The 18,460-nt window shown below is 41.1% G+C and overlaps 1 protein-coding gene across 1 annotated transcript in view; it reads left to right on the top strand.

Annotated features, from left to right (window-relative positions):
- The first annotated feature begins 599 nt into the window (after positions 1–599).
- Positions 600–18,460, top strand: part of LOC142935063 (desmoglein-2.1) — a 28,620-nt gene continuing 10,759 nt past the window's right edge. Inside the window, exons 1-5 of the mRNA XM_076079154.1 lie at positions 600–656; positions 13,549–13,674; positions 15,547–15,702; positions 16,081–16,219; positions 17,120–17,289. Of these exons, the coding sequence (XP_075935269.1) occupies positions 600–656; positions 13,549–13,674; positions 15,547–15,702; positions 16,081–16,219; positions 17,120–17,289 (648 nt within the window). The remainder of the gene's footprint in view (positions 657–13,548; positions 13,675–15,546; positions 15,703–16,080; positions 16,220–17,119; positions 17,290–18,460) is intronic.

The following is an 18,460-nucleotide window of genomic DNA, read 5'->3' as shown; positions in this document are numbered from 1 at the left end:
AACACATCCAGTAGGGCCGTGATTAGACCCTGTGTCTACTCGCGTTTTCGAAATTACTCTTTCAAACTGTTCAAAAGTTATATATATATAAGCCAAGCATCAGCCACATGAATGCTAGTTATGACACCTCAAAACTGCTCAAAATTAATCCAAATTATGCCAAACTGCTTTATTAGGATTATTGAACACTCTTAGTGATAAGACAAGTGAATATATAGTTAATATTTAGTTATATAGTATATAAAATTAGAATACAGCAATGCAACTGCTGGTTCCGAAGATCTGAATTTTGCTTGACTCAGACCATTTATGCTGGCCTGCTTCACTCAATCGAAGTAAAATATGTTGTGGAGACATGTAAAGCGTGTTGTGCTATGACTGTGGCGTATTTTTAGGCAAGAATCTGCATTATTTCAATTAAATATTTTGATACAGGTGCTTTTTTTTCAGGCGAACCTGAAACTTTTTCAATTTGAGCTGTGTGTCATCTTGCTGTGTGTCATCTCATGATTCTGTGCTGGGGACACACTGCTGGGACTTTAACTCTCGAGTTAAAGTTAAAGAGGCGGTGTGGTGGAGGGGAACCAGGGAGTGGGGACATGGCCGTCGTCTCACAGCCCAGAGAAGGTGATCAGCAGGAGCTTTCGAAGGATCAGGTCAGAGGGTGGAGCTAAGACATGCCAGGGTAACACAAGGACACTGACGGGTCGACACATCAGTGAGGGAGCAGCAGGGTCTGAGGGGGGACAGATAGTATTCACACAGAGAGGAGACAAGAGAAGAACTAGGTCAACAGCATCAGCAGAGACAGGTTTCATGTATTATAATTCATTCTGGCATCACAGCAGCGGCAGACAAATTACCTACTCATGGAACAAATAAAATATTTGTATATGGCTGGAGGTATGCCTACATCAGGGCATCAGTCCACCACTTTGGTCCAGACGAAAATGTCTTATCGGATGGATTGTTATGAAATTTTACACGGACAAAAGTTGTTTTTCAGTATGTTATTTTGTATTCAATCTATCTGATTCTTAGATCTTATAAAGACACAAAACTAAGAAAATGCATTTTCTTTGTGTTTTATCTACTCTTGTAATTGTATGTAGACTGTATGATCAGATGTAACGTATCAATATAAGTATAACAACAGAGCAGTGCAGCATCTGTGTAAAGGTTTTTGTTATTGTCAGTTAGCCCTGATTCAGGAGCTCTCACCCTCTCAACCCGTCTGCAGTCTGGAGAGGTGCTTGCTTGTGGTGAGTGAGGTCGGGCAGAAAAGGGCTAACCTCAGCTTTCAAACCATCTGGTGCCGTCAGGTTCTGTTATACATTGAATGTGCTGTAATTACATTGAATGTGTTGTAATTCACTATCCTGTTCCACACATGACATCTATTGCACTTCTGTCCATCCTGGGAGAGGGATCCCTCCTCTGTTGCTCTCCCACAGGTCTCTTCCTCTTTTCTCCCCGTTAAAGGGTTTTTTGGGGGAGTTTTTCCTGTTCCGATGTGAGGGTCCCGGGACAAGAGGATGTCAAATGTGTACATATTGTAAAGCCCTCTGAGGCAAATTTGTAATTTGTGATTTTGGGCAATACAAAGATAAATTGAATTGAATTGAATTGAATTGTTCCAACACTGGATGGCAGCACAGAGCTACTGTTCATCATGAATCTGGTGAGGACCATGTAGAACAGCAGAATGAAGCTTTTCTCCTGGTTTACTCTGACAAACGATACTGTTTCTGAAATGTTGAAAACATGTTGAAATAATAAAATCAGCGATACATTTTGTGTTCATATATTCCATGTTATGGAGGACACGTGACACATTGAAAACATTGCTCTTTAAAGGCTCATTGTTTACAGTAAGAGCTCACTGGGTCTGGTGGAGGGTAAATACTGAAAATAACACATCAAGACCAATAGATTAGGTTGTTGTAGGTAGTTGGTTACGTATCCCAACATTAAAGGGACATTTGAAACAATAAAAAAGTGAGTGCCACAGCCTCGGCCTCTCTCCGCTGCATTTCTTTGTCAGTATACTCTGGCCCGAATAAGTACGGCTGAATATTACAGTCATCCAAAACACACAAAAAGTCTCTCTTCCATAACAAACAAGAGCAAGAAGTTTTTGAATGTTGAGTAAGCACCATGTTACCCAGAAATCCAAGCTGAAGTAGCAGCCTGTAGTTCTTCTTACCTCCAACTACGTCACGGTCACGTGAACCGATCCTGCTGGATGTAAGAAGAACAACATATTTTGCATTTGCAAAACTCAGCTTTCTAGGTACGGCGGAATTTATGGCTGCAAATGCCTACATTTACTATCCAAACTGATAGTCTGGACGTCCACATAAAAGGTGCAGAATCTTCATTTGAAAATATGTTTTGCATAGAAAAGAGAGCTAAGCTTATAAGGGTTTATGGATTTAATGAAATACGATTTATAAAGCTGTGCAGTTAGTTAGTTGACTGTAGAAATACATTCCTGTCCTCAATACACTGCAACATTTTCAGTCTGAAGGACAATAACATTGACAACAGAAAGAAGTTCTTCAGACCACGATCTTCTAATCTGGTGAGACTGCGGCCATGTCCACACTACTACGTTTCCATTTTAAAACGCATATCTTCCGCATATCTTCTGCTACTTTGAGTGCACTGAGTGCACTCAAAAAAATAATGATACCAAAAACATTGACTTTAAGTATTTCAATTACACAGCAGCGGGCCGTACATTTTATACCTGGGCCTTCACTGTTGTCCTGCAGCTGAAATACCACCTTATAACCACATGATGGCACCACAGCTATTATTAATTTTTAAGGCTGTAACTATGCACATCTTCCCGTTCGGTACAAGTCGCTTGAATAATGATAGAGCATTTAGAAAATGCAAAAGCCTAAATTCAGGAAAATATAATGTTCTCAGCTGGTCTGGCTGTGGGATCCACCATCATTCCTTAATAACAAGCCACGACCCAAAGAGATTATCATAGAATTTTACTTTCACAACTTCAACATTGAACATACTGCTCTGCAATGTCTTTCCTCGTCTCAGCCCCCTGTGTCATGGTGCATCTCACTCAGTCAGAATGTCCATATTTGATTGGCTGAGCTGCATCACGTGATGTGATTCACTACCCATCAGCCTCTGCTGGCTGTTAAGTTTCGTTTCACAATAGTCACGTGCTCGCCCACTGACACGCCCAACATGTCAAACTAAAGATCTGATTGGTTGAACACTATGACAATCAACAATATCGTCCCCATTCACTTAAACTGCACATGGATTCACTTGTGAGTCTGCAGGCCTCTGCCTCTCTTCTTACCTAGAGACACAGAGGTGAAATCTGATTGGATAAAAGCTCTACTTAAAACAAGCTGCACTGGAAGCAGAGCAACTGAGGAAGACAGTAGCTGTGCAATGAGAACATAAGATAATGGGAAAAATATTTTTATCAATTATAATACATGTAGTGTATTTATGAAAAATTATTAAATTATAAAATAGATATAGCTTTGTGATTCTGTTTAGGCCAGCAGAGAAGGCCTTGCAGGCCCTGACGGCCCACCTGCAATTACATAAATTCAATGTAAAGGGTCATATTAAACACTATGCTTTTCTATCACGTTGAGTCAGTCTGAATAAATTGACTAATCCTTATGTGATTTGATCAAATAAAATGAATGCAAACTTTTACATAAACCTTATGTATTAATTCAAGTATTTGTAATAAATCACTAAATGCATACAAGAACAGTTCTGAAGACTTTATTGACGGATACATTAAAATGTATAAAATGCACGATGACATGTGTCGACCAACAACTCAAAATGCAAAATGCAAATGTTCAAAATGCAACACAGTAAACTTTTGGAAACATGTATAACACAAACTAGTGAGTCACAAGTGGCTTCATTACGGTCTTTAACAGGTGAACAAAATGTCAATGTCCAACACGCCAAAATGTGGCTAGCTCTGTCCTCGGGATCTCACTGAAGCATCTTCATTTTAAGTGCTTGGACCTTTGGGGACAGTTTCTTGCCATCCAAGTTCATCAACACTTTCTGGAAGAACTCAAATGTAAATTTGAGTTCCTTGGGATAGCTCAGGTTGAGTGTGTAAATCAGGCCAAAAAGCATGGCACATCCAAAGGCAATGCTTCTCAGATTGCTTAGCAGCTCCACACCCTCGATCACCACTCCAACATCCTCTGGCTCGTCCTCTTTTATCAGCACCTTCTTTGCGAATCAAGTAAAGCCCTATGGTGGTCTGTGCAATCTCTCTCTCAGCTTCCTCACTGTTGACGTTCTGATGGTGAAAAACAAATTTTGAGATAAAGAAAACATTGCAAGTTTAATGCTAATTTAATGCCATTTTAACAGAAGGGAAACACTATGATCACATGAAATTTCGGTAGAGGTGGGGAAGAGGCACACGTTGCCTTTGTTTACATGTGTTTTTTGAAAACAAGACATTTTTCCATCAGCCTATGGCAAGCCATTTTAATATTTATTCACTAGACTCAGTGGCGGGCCGTGCATTGTATACCTGGGCCTTCACTGCTGGCCTGCAGCTGAAACACAGCTACGGTTATTATTTGTTTCGTGTAAAAATGAAGCCAACACCTACAGATACACTAACTGCAGAGAATACGCCTAGAGTGCGTCTCCTGTCTTCTCTGACTGCAGCTGGGACTGCTACGTGAGGCTGCTGTGAGACTGACCGCCTGTGAGTGCTTTGGGGCGGCTCACGGCAGCACCCGCTGCTCGTTCACGGCAGTGCAGAACGTATGTGCTTTAACATCAGAGTCAAAACACCAAAAAAGTCTCCAATAACACCAGAACAAGTCGCTAGATTTGTCGCTAGTAGCTTTTGACAAAAAAAGTCGCCAGATTTAGCGAGAAAGTCGTCAAATTGGCAACACTGGCACAGACTAAATATGTCCCCAGAGCAACATTGGACGTATCAATCGAGCTGCCTCTGCCGAGCGGACATTTTCAGCCCTCAAACGCATTAAAACGTATTCAAGAAATACAACTGGGGAGGCTCGACTGTCTTCACTGGCGTCCATGAATCCAGAAGGACTTCTTACTGGAACTAAAACGCACGGATGTACTGAACAACCGTGGGATTAAACTCTTTATTAACAAAGAAAGGAGGATGGACTTTGTCTTTAAGTGAACAGCAGCTTTGGTAAGTGAACTGCTTTTTGTGTTTTTACATCTACAGTAGCGTTTCTACTGTGTTACTTTGTCTATGGTGTCGTTTTTATGATATGGTTAATATTGTTCCCTCTGATGTGAATAATATTTGAATGGTGCTCTTGAGTGTGTGGCTGAACGCGGGTTTTAGCGCCGCAGTTTTGCTGGAATGTGCAGAGGCCTGTTGAATCGTGTTATTTGGGTTTTATGTTATTCTACATGCTTTGTTGTCATATAAATATATGTGACTGGTTCTTGTGAGTTTGTTCTTGTCATTGTGTTAATTACATTGATTTTGATGATATGCATTGTCCGTTAATGACGAAGCATCCCGTCATGCTGGCGTCATAATGAGGTTATTAGGAGGTGGTTCAACTGTAGTAGGACAGCACTGAAGGCCCAGGTATAAAATACACAGCACACCACTATGTTTTGCTGCAGATGAATTAGCCTCAACCCTTACTGTCCAGCGGGTATCGGAGAGTTGATTCAAAGAGCAACCTATTTTCTCTCTGTAGATGGCCTCTCGCTCTGGTCTGGGACTAACAAGTGTGTAAAGATGACTGATGCAGCCAGAAAATGTTGGTACTTCTTGCGACATGCACCTAGTAGATTTAAGGTGTGGGAGGCTCAAGGTGAACATGTAGCCAGATCTTATTTTTTTGTTATATTTGGGCTCGGACTCCCCTGACTGTACCGGACACGTTTGCCCCGTAGACATATCCCTGCTCTCTCCAATCTCCAATCCTTTGGTCTTGAAGCACATTTTCACCTCCTACAAGACTTCCTGTATTTTGGTGAAATTCCTTGAAGTTAAGAAACCATTCAGTGGTCTCTCAGTCATCTGTGTCTTTGTTCTTACTCATATCTGAGCTCAACAATCTGCTATGTCTATAGCATCACAGATGACTGAATAATAAATGGCATCCTCCCTTTCCTTTAGAAATCTTTTCAAAACTCGTCTTCCACATAATTCAATGAACTCCAATGAATGTGTCAGACTGAATCTGTACTCATTCAGCAGTGGATCGTAATGAGACAAGCTCTAGTGTGCCAAGGAAGCTTTCTTTGTGCATATCGTCAAGTCTTTGGTTTTACCCCTGAAAGGCGATTTCCTTGATGCTAAGTGCAGTGCTACATCTCGGCAGCTATTCTGAGAGCGCTATCTAGTGGGCAGGAGAGGTACTGTCAAATGGTTAGATTCAATTTAAATTTGGTGATATACAAAGCTAGTTATTTTCATAGTGCAGTGACTGAAAATGGATTTTTTTTTTTTTTATGAACAAGTAAAGTGGGAGACAACCCTGTGCCAGTGAAAGCTCCAAAACGCTTGGTGAGCAAATCCGAACCTGAATACCTTCGATTTGGATTTATAATTGCAGGATGTGATGCAGAAGCGACAGCACAGCGTGCTGAATGATGGGAAATCCTGTTAAATGAGGGATTAAAACAATTACAGTTACAATTAATTCGGACAAGTAACAACTCAGTCAAAAGTCACTTTGAAAGCAAGCTATGTGGTGGCTGCTAGTGTAGCTTGAAGTAGGAAACCCTTGACAAACGCTAAGGAGCTTATCTTGTAGCAATGTGGTTATGTGCCGAGAGATACTGCTGCAACCAATAGTCAAGTGTCTCATTGAGGGTAAGCACAAGGTTGTTCTCAGAATTATTTTAACAATCAGATGTGGGCCTTAATTTACAAAAGGTTTGTGTTAGTATCTGATTCTGCAACTACAATTCTTCTACTTCGAGTAGCAGTCTCAATGTGTGCATTATTTCCTCATGACTTGGGAATTCATTATACATGTGAGCTTCACATACTGCAAGGCCTCTGGGACTGGCTTGCCCTCTGACTCCAGCAGCATTTCTAGGTTGGCATCTCTTGTGGCCAACGTGCGAACAGTAGTCTCCCCGTCTGTATCAGGTTTTTTTGCTGCTTTGTTTTTTCAACATCCTCACTTTGTCACTTTCTGTGCACCTTTCGCTCATTTTCTTCATCCTCATCATCTGCATTTGTACTGCTGACACAAAACTGTATCACTTGAAGAGGGACCTGGCACTGTAGAGTGTACACATTGCATATGATAATATATAGTATAATATGATAATATTTGTAATACATCATAACCAAAACTTCAGTTACTACCAACTGACATTTCATTCAACACAATGCTGCTCTCCTCTCCTTCAGTTGGAAGTGTTGCTGGTTTATTGGGAGGGGTATGGGGATGGGGAGACATGGCTGCTGAGCATCAAGCTGCATCTGTACTTGGGCCTACTAACCCAGTCTCGTGAAATGCTCACGAAATGAGCAAAACTGAGCAAAACAAAGGAAAGGCTTGTCTCTTCAAGGAGAAAAGCGCTGATCCACCTTCAGTGAGCCTGAGTTGTTGCTAACTTCTGAGCTAACCCCTTCATTTTAAGTCACCGCCAAATAAATTATACACACACTGCATGGCTATGTTCACACCTATAGCATTACTGCTAACTTGATCACACACACACTCTCTCTCTTAAGCGTTCACTCGCTAAGGTTAGGCTGGGCGTAACATACTGATTGAGTATGCCAGGAAGACCTCGCAGCTAATTAATGCGGTGGAGCTGCATGTGTCCAAGACAATGCACGCAACACCGTGCTGCTGACTCTTCTGGACGGGTTTACTGGGGATTTAGTTGCCTGTTTTGCGCTGCTGCTGGAAATACACCTTCCTGAACCTGAGCCATAACTTTAATTACATTGATTTTGACTATATGCATTTGTATGTTAATGACGAAGCATCCCTTCATGCTGGCGTCATAATGAGTAACTTTACTGTTTTTTGCAAAATAATAAAATACATATTTTCTGAAGAAAGTGGAAGGTTTTCTCCTGATCGAGTGTTTTTACAGTGTGCGCTACTTGTCTGTCCTTGTCAGCTTCATCAAGTGCCTGAGGCTTTACTGTACCCTTTAAAAACCATAAGGCCGTAATCCGACACACCTTTGAAAAACATGCACACATGTGACAGTTTAGGTTATGAAAGCATGCATGATGCTAGGGGAGGGAGGAGGAGGGGTCTACACATATAAGACTGGTTCTAGGTGCGGAGGGAGGGGGATGAAGCTGACATAGGTGTGTTTAAGTACTGTTTTGACCTCCCGTCTGCTGTGGGGTTTTCCACACATAGAAAGGACAGGCTGCCGTACGCTGTGGATTCACTGAACTCATGGCTTGGCTCTCCTTCACAGAAGTGGGCCTGCTGCTTTTGTTAGTGATGGCCTTGGTGAGTATTCACTCTGAAGCTACTCCTAAATTGCACTTTGACTCACCAGGACATGCTGCAGGCCATGGTGGAACCTGTCATTACAGAAGAGTCATTTATACTTTAAGTGGACTAATTTGCACTTTTTTAGATGCAATTACTTGTGGTGATAAGTCACGTTTCTGTAGGAATGATTCATGAATGCTCCAGTTTAATTGTTTTAAACAATTAAACTTTAATTGTTTAATTAAACAATTAATTTTTAATTGTTTAATTAAACAATTAAACTAATTGTTTTCAGAGTTGCAAATCATGCTAGTCAGAAATGTATTGTCAGTCCTGCACATAAATACTACTATATAAATGAAACACTGCATCACTAAATAATGCGTTGATAAACAGAACCAGTTGGTGCTTGTTGTTGTTTCCGCTGTAACTACAGTGTGCCGCAGTTAGAGATCAATGAAAAGCTGCTAGCTCACTTCATGTCAGCTTCTTTGATATCGTGTCAAGCTAAACTGGAGCTGCTATTTGGAGACACGCTTGAACAATACTGTGGTGGAATGAGTTAGATGAAGTAAAAGCTGAGGAGCGTCTATCTGTCTGGCTCATTTAGACAGTGTTTACATGGATGTGACCTCATTGAAGTTTTTAAACTTACGTAACAGAGTTTACCATCTATTAGTGTGAAGATAATATGTATATTCAAGCCCAGTCAATTTGATTCATCCAGCCCATAAATTGGCCTCAAAGGTCATTCACAGTTACAATAAAGTAAGATTTGATAAGAGATTTAATGATAAAACCTTTAGAAATGAAATGGGTTTTACAGAATGTACTCATATTGTGTTCATGGTATTGGGTCCTATCATGCTGTGTAGAGCATTACGCCCTCCTGGCCAGGTTTCCCTTGAATAAGAGGTTATTGTAGAATATCTCCAGCCTGACATATCTGTAAAGGATCGGGTTCACAAATGTACATTGAACTATATGTTATAGAATTATGATGACAAAAAGTCTTGATGAATCTGACAGTAATTTCCCCACTCCCTTATCATGTCTGGAAAGCGTTTCCACTACAGTTTGTTTTTCTCTCAGTTTTATCTTTTTGTTCCATTCAGTTCATCAAACTTTTATTCAAATCCATCTGCAGCAAAAAGGGGGCCTATAAATAAGCCTATTAAAACTAAAGATAGTAGCTCACCCACCTTCCAAAAATATTATATTTCACCCTTCAGGAATGTTTAAACAAACATTCTAAACTGATTCTGAGAACGCTGTACAGTGCTTTAACAACAATCCCTATTTCCATAAAAACAGCTACAGATTCCTCTTCATTCCCCTCTTTAATGGCATTTGTACTGTATATGTGTGTGTGTCCATAATGAGAAATGTCTTGATGAAATAATCCAAAGGCATTGCAGAGGTGAATTTTCTGTGTTGGAAATTACCTTTGTTCTCTATCAGCAACCACAGTTTGGTGTTAACAAATAAATCAGACAATGCAGAGGCAGTTTAGTGATACCCCCGTAGTTGTGGTCTTGAAAGGATAATTCAGAGTCCTTCTTGTCTGAAATTGAGACAAGACCAAGTAAAAATGCTGAGACCGAGACCAAGACCGCTCTCGAGTACTCCAACACTAATATAACTCGATATACCCCTCCCTCTCTGCCTGAACAGTACTAACTTGTCTTCTCTTGCAGTAGCCTGCAGTCAGGAGGGTCCTTCCTCTAAATAGTTGGCACTTGTTCAGACCTCCACCGAGGGCCAAAATATCAGCCCCTCTTAATTGTCTGCATCTGTGTCGTATAGTTGGATATCCTAATGGCTTTTGTTAGTTTATTTAAATGTGAGTTTGTTCTGTTAAGAGTTTCTCAAGGTCAAGAAGTTTATGTGTGGTGTCACGCACTGTACGCTGCTAGCTATGCCCATACAGTAGCTAATGAAACCGATTCACAAATTGCACCGATTCACTGCTGTCCAACTACATGCTCTCTAGTATTAATCACGATAGCGCCAGCAGCTCCAACAACATTGTGATGATATCGGCAGACCTACTGCCGCACACTTCACACCATCGCCACACAGCCCAGGTCCAGGCTCAAGCTCTTTAACAGTTCCCCATGCTGGGAGAGGAACAGTGTTTTACCTCCACACGGTGTGACCAGGTGCTGCATGCCATACATTATTCACATTCAGTGCTGGCGTGCTCCCTGTTAATACTCAGGAGCTAGACCACACCTTAGACTCGCCTCTTTCTCTCTCTACACACTCTTCAGCAAAATTGTAGAATATAATATTGTATTTAATGTATATTCATGATATATAATCAGCACAAGTTGACAAGACTGTGTATGTCCTGATTTCTTTCATGAATTATTAACATATAATTGTCTTATATATATGTAGAAATACCTGGATGAAAGCAACTGTCTTAGCCTTTGTGCTACTAGTTTAGTTTTTGTACAGTTGGGTTAACCTTTGTGGTACTGGGTTAGTCTTAATGCTACTGGGTCAGCCTTTGTGTTACTGGGCTAACCTTTGTGCTACTGGGCTAACCTTTGTGCTACTGGGTTAACCTTTGTGCTACTGGGCTAACCTTTGTGCTACTGGGTTAACCTTTGTGCAACTGGGCTAACCTTTGTGCTACTGGGTTAACCTTTGTGCAACTGGGCTAACCTTTGTGCAACTGGGCTAACCTTTGTGCTACTGGGTTAACCTTTGTGCTACTGGGTTAACCTTTGTGCTACTAGGCTAACCTTTGTGCTACTGGGTTAACCTTTGTGCTACTGGGCTAACCTTTGTGCTGCTGTGTTAGCTTTTGTGCTACTGGGTTAACCTTTGTGCTACTGGGCTAACCTTTGTGCAACTGGGCTAACCTTTGTGCAACTGGGCTAACCTTTGTGCTGCTGGGCTAACCTTTGTGCTACTGGGCTAACCTTTGTGCAACTGGGCTAACCTTTGTGCAACTGGGCTAACCTTTGTGCTGCTGGGTTAACCTTTGTGCTACTGGGTTAACCTTTGTGCTACTGGGCTAACCTTTGTGCAACTGGGCTAACCTTTGTGCTACTGGGTTAACCTTTGTGCTACTGGGCTAACCTTTGTGCTACTAGGCTAACCTTTGTGCTACTGGGTTAACCTTTGTGCTACTGGGCTAACCTTTGTGCTGCTGTGTTAGCTTTTGTGCTACTGGGTTAACCTTTGTGCTACTGGGCTAACCTTTGTGCAACTGGGCTAACCTTTGTGCTGCTGGGCTAACCTTTGTGCTACTGGGTTAACCTTTGTGCTACTGGGCTAACCTTTGTGCTACTGGGTTAACCTTTGTGCTACTGGGCTAACCTTTGTGCTGCTGTGTTAGCTTTTGTGCTACTGGGTTAACCTTTGTGCAACTGGGCTAACCTTTGTGCAACTGGGCTAACCTTTGTGCTGCTGGGCTAACCTTTGTGCTACTGGGCTAACCTTTGTGCTGCTGTGTTAACCTTTGTGCTACTGGGCTAACCTTTGTGCTACTGGGTTAACCTTTGTGCTACTGGGCTAACCTTTGTGCGACTGGGTTAACCTTTGTGCTACTGGGCTAACCTTTGTGCAACTGGGCTAACCTTTGTGCTGCTGGGCTAACCTTTGTGCTACTGGGCTAACCTTTGTGCTACTGGGTTAGACTTTGTAGGTTAGCTCACTGAGCAGCGTCACTCATTCTTTCTTTGGCTTTGGTTGTGGTGGGTGTGTGCTCATGAATTAACTTCTAGACCAGGGGTATTCAATTAAAATTCCAAAAGGTCCAGATTGGGAAAATCTCCTTGTGCAAAGGTCCGGAACATTACAATGATATCTAACTTGCGCTATTTATTGCCATATTCAAGAAGCCTAGTAGTAGTAACAACAACTGTCAAATCAAATAAAGAAAGTACACATCAATTATATTTTAACAATTATTATTCTCAGTTTTCAAATTTAACTGGATGGATTATAAATACATAGAAGTACATAAATAAATGTTCTCTCATTTCAAGTATAACAAGGTGTCCATCTAAATAATACACAACAAAGAACTTTTGAAAAACTTGCAACTTAAAAGAAAGTGCTTGATTTTAGAAAAATGAAAGAAAATTAAAAAGACTGTGACTGGAGTTAAGTTTTTTCTTCTCTTTTGTTAAATCGATTTCACATCATAACGGTCTCAGTCAATTTTATAATAAACAATCTCTACACATCTCAACATCTTGCCCTCAGTTCAGATTCGAGTGGGTATGTTTGCTCAAAAGAGTTATGTTTGGTCTCGTAGTGGCGTTTCACATTGGCGCATTAAATAACGGCCACGGTATCTGAACATATGAGACAGAGTGGACAGAGCACCAGCAGGAAGAATGAACAAATAAAGCTTAAAAGCTCTGTTTTTGCGGTTCACTTTTCTCTTTTTAGAGCACGCCATGTGAAACTGCTCCTCGGACTTACTTACTTCTCCCATTGCTCTCTCTCTCTCGCCCCGTCTCTCTCCTGTCTGTCTATAAATCTCACTTGACTCACGATGCATTTTGGAATACACATATTTGATCGGCTGAGTAGCATCACGTGAGATGATTTACAATGCATGCAATTGGTTTGTGTGTTTCCTGGACTGCTGAACGAGTGCTATAAAGGCTAGAAAAGCTACACAGGGTAAAATAGAAGCACTCCGCCAAAATGTATAATTCTCAATTATCCGTTATAGGTCCTGATAGGACAGCGTCTGGGTCCGTATCTGGACCGAGGTCCGCCTATTAGTGATCCCTGTTCTAAACTTTGCTGTCGGCCCATTTGGTCGTGTTTTCTTCCATGTTTTGTGTCTGTTTGTTTGTCTGTCATGTGTTAGACTATCCACCGTACACTTTAGGTCACTCCCTCTTGGACTGGGAGAGTACCTACTCTGAAATAGAAGCTTAAGATGTCCCTCAAAACTGCGTTTTGATAACTACGAATGTTAAACAATAATAAAAGGGATTCTTAGAACTATGAAAAAGCTCTTTCTGTCCAAAAACATATACCGTACAGCACTGCCCACTGTACTGCTACTGTCTCCATTAAAAGCAAGTGAACATCTGCTGTTTGCTTTCAGATGCTCAGTGCTGAGGCAAGAGAGAAGACGCCAAAGGCGCTGAGGAGGAAGAAGAGAGAGTGGATCTTTCCTCCTGCCAAGCTGATGGAGAACGTTGACTACAGAGAGAAGAAATTCATTGCCAAGGTGATTTGGCTCTTTAGACATTCAAATCTTATTTCCTTTAATTTTCCCATTGGCATCAGAATGTGTCAATGTAAACTGGAATAACAGGAGCTGCTTTCTGTCACATCATTGGATGGTCTGCCAATAAACCTGGAGGGATTAATCCGATAACATGTTGTTTCTGTCAGTTTTAGCCCTCAGCTATACCACTGGGGAATTTGTCCCTGGGCGGAAATCTTTTAATTCACTGTTCTTTTAAAAGCCAGACAATTAAGCAAGAGGCCACGTGATGTAGTAAAGATTACAATTATACTGCACCAGAATCAGAGGATACTAGACTCAAACAGGAGGCAGAAAAGGCGTTTTCAATATTCAATGACCACACAAGACAAAGAGTTATGAACTGGTCTCTCTTTTCTTAGGTTTTCAACCACTGAGTTCTTTTCAACTTCTTTTCTGTCTAACTGGATGCACTCTAAAACAGGTTATTCAGAATCTCAATTCTCAATACTTGGATCCAACATTAGGTAGGTATCTCTTTACAATTTACGTCAACCTTACAATAATTCACTATTCACTGCATCAGCAATAACAAAATCACCTTAAACCAAGACACAATAATATGAATACTCAGTCCATTCACTTAAACCAGTGAAGGTTACAACTCAGTCAGGCACAGGGAATGTGTTTGAAGAAGAAGGTAAGTGTCTTTTCAAAGTCAAGTAAAACAAAAGAGTAAAGTCAGAGTCTGGAATCTGGGGTCGTCAAAGTGGTGCTAAGTGTAAGAGTTGTGCTGGCCTTGTGCAGGTTATGATGTGGCAGGAGAGGGGCAAGGTTGGCAGTTCTGGCTCTTAGCTCTTCAAATCTTCAAATATTTATATTGTACATAGTACTTAAATGTTAAATGTTTATGCTATGTTTCTCTGTTCTACTTTGTTGTCTTTAATGTCCTTGTTTTTATATTTCTCTTGTTTATTATATATTCTATGTATATATGTACGATGAGAGCAACGTGTAACCGGGTCAAATTCCATGTATGCGCACACATACATGGCCAATAAAGCGGATTCTGATTCTGATTCTGAAATCAGAGGAATCAATCATCCAGAAATCTAGAAGTCTCGTCTGGGTTGGCTCGCCATCAACTTCGAATCGATAAAAAAACCTGACCTGCAGTCCTTGACATGGCCAGAACTGTCTATTAATCAACTGCTCAAATGTCTGTCTTATTAGTGAGGGATTCTTATTTGTATTTAACTTCAACAAAATATACACATGGAACTTAAAATATTTTAAATAACCTTTACAGTAAATTCATTCCTGAGTAAAGTGAAGATACATTTCTATTTTCTACTCCTATACACTTTTTAAATTTAAGCAAAACAATGTTACATGAATTACAAAAACTTCAATGTACACTTGACAAAATAATGTTGTCTTCTATTCTTTTTTAAAATTTAGATTCAATATACCAATGAAATACAATATCTGACAAAACATAACTTATACTGCTTCAGTATTAAATGGACGGTACTTGTGTAGCTTTCCGACCACTCAGAGTGCTTTAACACTACAGGGAAGTTGAGTTGAGTTGTCAAACAACTTTACTTTAGTTTAGCCCTCCAACAGTTGGCTAATAGCAGGTGTCATCCCCTAATGCTAATTGTGTTAGCTCAGAACACATTCACTTGAACCCGCTAGCTTAGCCTAGCACCTCATGGCGCAGCATTTATTTGTTTATTTTTACCGCGACTTTGGTTGGCTTCTGCTTCATAGCAATGGATGAAAACGTGTTTACAGTGCCATTCAACAGTAGCCATGAGACGTGTCATATTTCAACACTAAAGCAGTGTTTAAAAGTCCTTAAATTCTCTGTCTGTGTTTTGTTGCCAGATTCGCTCTGATAGAGACTCAGATAGGGAGGTGTATTATTTTCTCAAAGGACCAGGAGCTGACAAGCCACCCATCAACCTCTTTTTGGTGGACCCTGACACAGGGTTTGTACGTATCACTAAGGTTCTGGACCGGGAGGATTGCCAATCCTACAATGTAAGTCTCTCTTTAGATAAGTTCAAGGCCTCGTGCTGTACTGTGTGGACTGAAACCTGTTGACGTCTGAGTTGTGTTGCAGCTCCCATATACATGTATTTCAGTTGGCTGTCGACGTTTTGTGACAGTAATATGATGTAGATTAAATCTCTGTTGACAAAGCTATACAAGTTAATGTTGTCAGAGGTAACAGCAGCTATAAGAAACTGCAGCTCTTATGCTCATGGGCTGCAGTTGGTGCAGGTGTAGAACTGATCTCAATTACACACCTGTAAAGTCTCATGGCTGCATGTTACAGGGTTGGGATGCTGTCCCGGTGACAAAATCTGTTCACAGACATGACTAAGCTTGTCTCACTTCGTTATGTCCTTCATGCAGCTGACAGGGATCGCTAAATACAGAGATGGGACCACAGCAGAGGATGACATCCCGCTGACTGTCACAGTCCTGGACGAGAATGACAACCCTCCTCGCTTTGAGATGCATTCTGGCCACATCGAAGAGGCTAGCAAAGCAGGTATTGTCACTGTTTAAACACTTTCTCCATCAGCCTTTTTCTGTAAAGGATGGATACGATCAGAGGTGTGCAACAGGTGCAACATTGTTTGTTTATGCTGCCAGTGCTGTCAATCAAATGTAAAGCACACCCACATAGTGCTGATGAAGTAGATCGTCCAACCCGGTCTCACTCCCAATCCAGTCAAATACTGACTGACTCTCTTTTGCATAACTTATGCACTTAACTAACACCGCGTACATACGCAAAACAAACTTATTTTATGTGACTTTTGACCCAAGCATCCGCGATCTTTTCCTTAACCTAAAAAAGTACTTTTGTTGCGTAAGTAAACCTACATTGTAATTTATTTTGAAAAGACACTATGCCTGTAATAAGACTAATACTAAGAGGAGAGGGGAACCTAGAGTGGCATAGTTTAAAGCGTAAGGCCACTGACCAAGCATTGTTATTGGACAAGTGAGAATGTGTTGCAACGTCTGAGTTTATGAGTCTTCAATTCTAATAAAATTAAATAAAGATGTGCTTTCGCCAAACTTTAACTTTGGTTGTTTGAGATTCAGTCATGAATATTTAATAGAGAGAGAAATACTTCTCTCTTATGGCATCTACATGTTTGTGAGAAGAGACATTTTCACGCAGTTTTTTGTAAACCGTCTTGTAGACTCAGTAGTAAAACAAGGATCAGCATGATGATATGATGGGATATGATAATGGTTGATAATTGATGGTTATGTACTATACAGATGATCCAATATAATTTCCTTTAACATTCATTAATGGCATTCCGGTAATCTGTCTTATTAGATCTAAACATAATATATATGTGGATACTCTGTCTGAACGGGACATTTGATGGATTCTCCTGAGATGGTGTTGTGCTGTTGTGTTCCACTGCAGATACCTTTGTCATGCAGATCGAGGCGAAAGATGATGACCAATCTGGAACAATTAATTCAGAGATCGCCTACTCCATCATCAGCCAGGAGCCGGCGGGCACAGGTCACATGTTCACTATAGACAGAAAGACAGGCAAACTATCCGTCAAACAGGCCACGCTGGACAGAGAGGTGAGGCTCAGTGCGCATACAACACACTGCACATGTGCTGCAGCCTTTTTGTGAAAACTAATGCTAAAAGCTCTCTCTGACCTGTCTGACCAGCCCGGTCTCCCTCTCATTTCATCAAATAGCAATGCTTGGTGAGTGCACCTCAGCGTCTGTAGGCTTTCTACTAACTCCAGTGTGAATCCCTCTGTGTCATTTGTAGACGCTCAGAGCGACTGATGTATATAAAGAGAGAGAAAGTCAGCTTAGGGAGGAGGTCGGGGTGGATAACAAACTTTCACCCAGGAGACAGCTGTTCATGTTCACCTTTGAGATCAGATGCACCAGATCAGAACTCAGCTGTGTCCTCACACGTGTCCATACTTCATAATATTTTGTGGTCAAAGGAGCGGCTATAAGACGCGGGGGATGAACACATTTCGTTTTCTATAAATCCTTCACAATAAAAGTCCCCCGTTATTTTGCTATTTAAAAGCTTTTATTTTGAAACAGCAAAATCAGTAAATGTGTTTTTATTAGCAATAACTTAACTTAGCAATAACAGGACTCAGACAGCAGGTCTCAGCTGGGCTCCAGTCCTGGTTTTCCTCCTCTCTTCTCTGCTCTCCTCTGGAGAGGAGCTCCCGTGTGGGGGGAAGATGATGGAGACCTACGTTTGATAAATTGTCCAGTTTGTGCTCACATGCTGACCACACCTCACTGAGATCACAACTCAATGCGAGGCAGGCCATCACAGCATGTGGTCTGTGTGATCGGATCCCAATGCAGAGGTCCAGACTTGAGGTTAATGAGTCCTGGCGTGATTAAATGACAAAGGTCACATTGAAAAGACAAGCGTAACCACGACCCAAGTCAAAGTTGACTTATTTTAGCTTACTATTGTTACTTTACTCATTTATTTAACTGGCAACCACAGTCTTTTCCTAAACCTAACCAAGTACTTTTGTAGCCTAAAACTACTCAAGTAACCCTAAAACCTAAGTAAACCTACGTTGGAAGTTTATTTTGAAAAGACACTAACACTGTAATGAGTGGTGACTGACCCGCTGTCCGTGACACGTCCAAAAGTGACACTAAAGGGGAACCTAGAGCGTCATAGTGTGTAGTGTAGGGACACTGACTGAGCGTCGGTATCTGATGATTCTAACGGGGGAAATTAAGTCAGATTCAAATT

This window comes from Anarhichas minor, unplaced genomic scaffold, assembly GCF_050575085.1.
Source record: "Anarhichas minor isolate MPS153535 unplaced genomic scaffold, ASM5057508v1 ptg000071l, whole genome shotgun sequence".
Taxonomy (NCBI): domain Eukaryota; kingdom Metazoa; phylum Chordata; class Actinopteri; order Perciformes; family Anarhichadidae; genus Anarhichas; species Anarhichas minor.
This window is presented reverse-complemented; position numbering and strand designations above follow the sequence as displayed.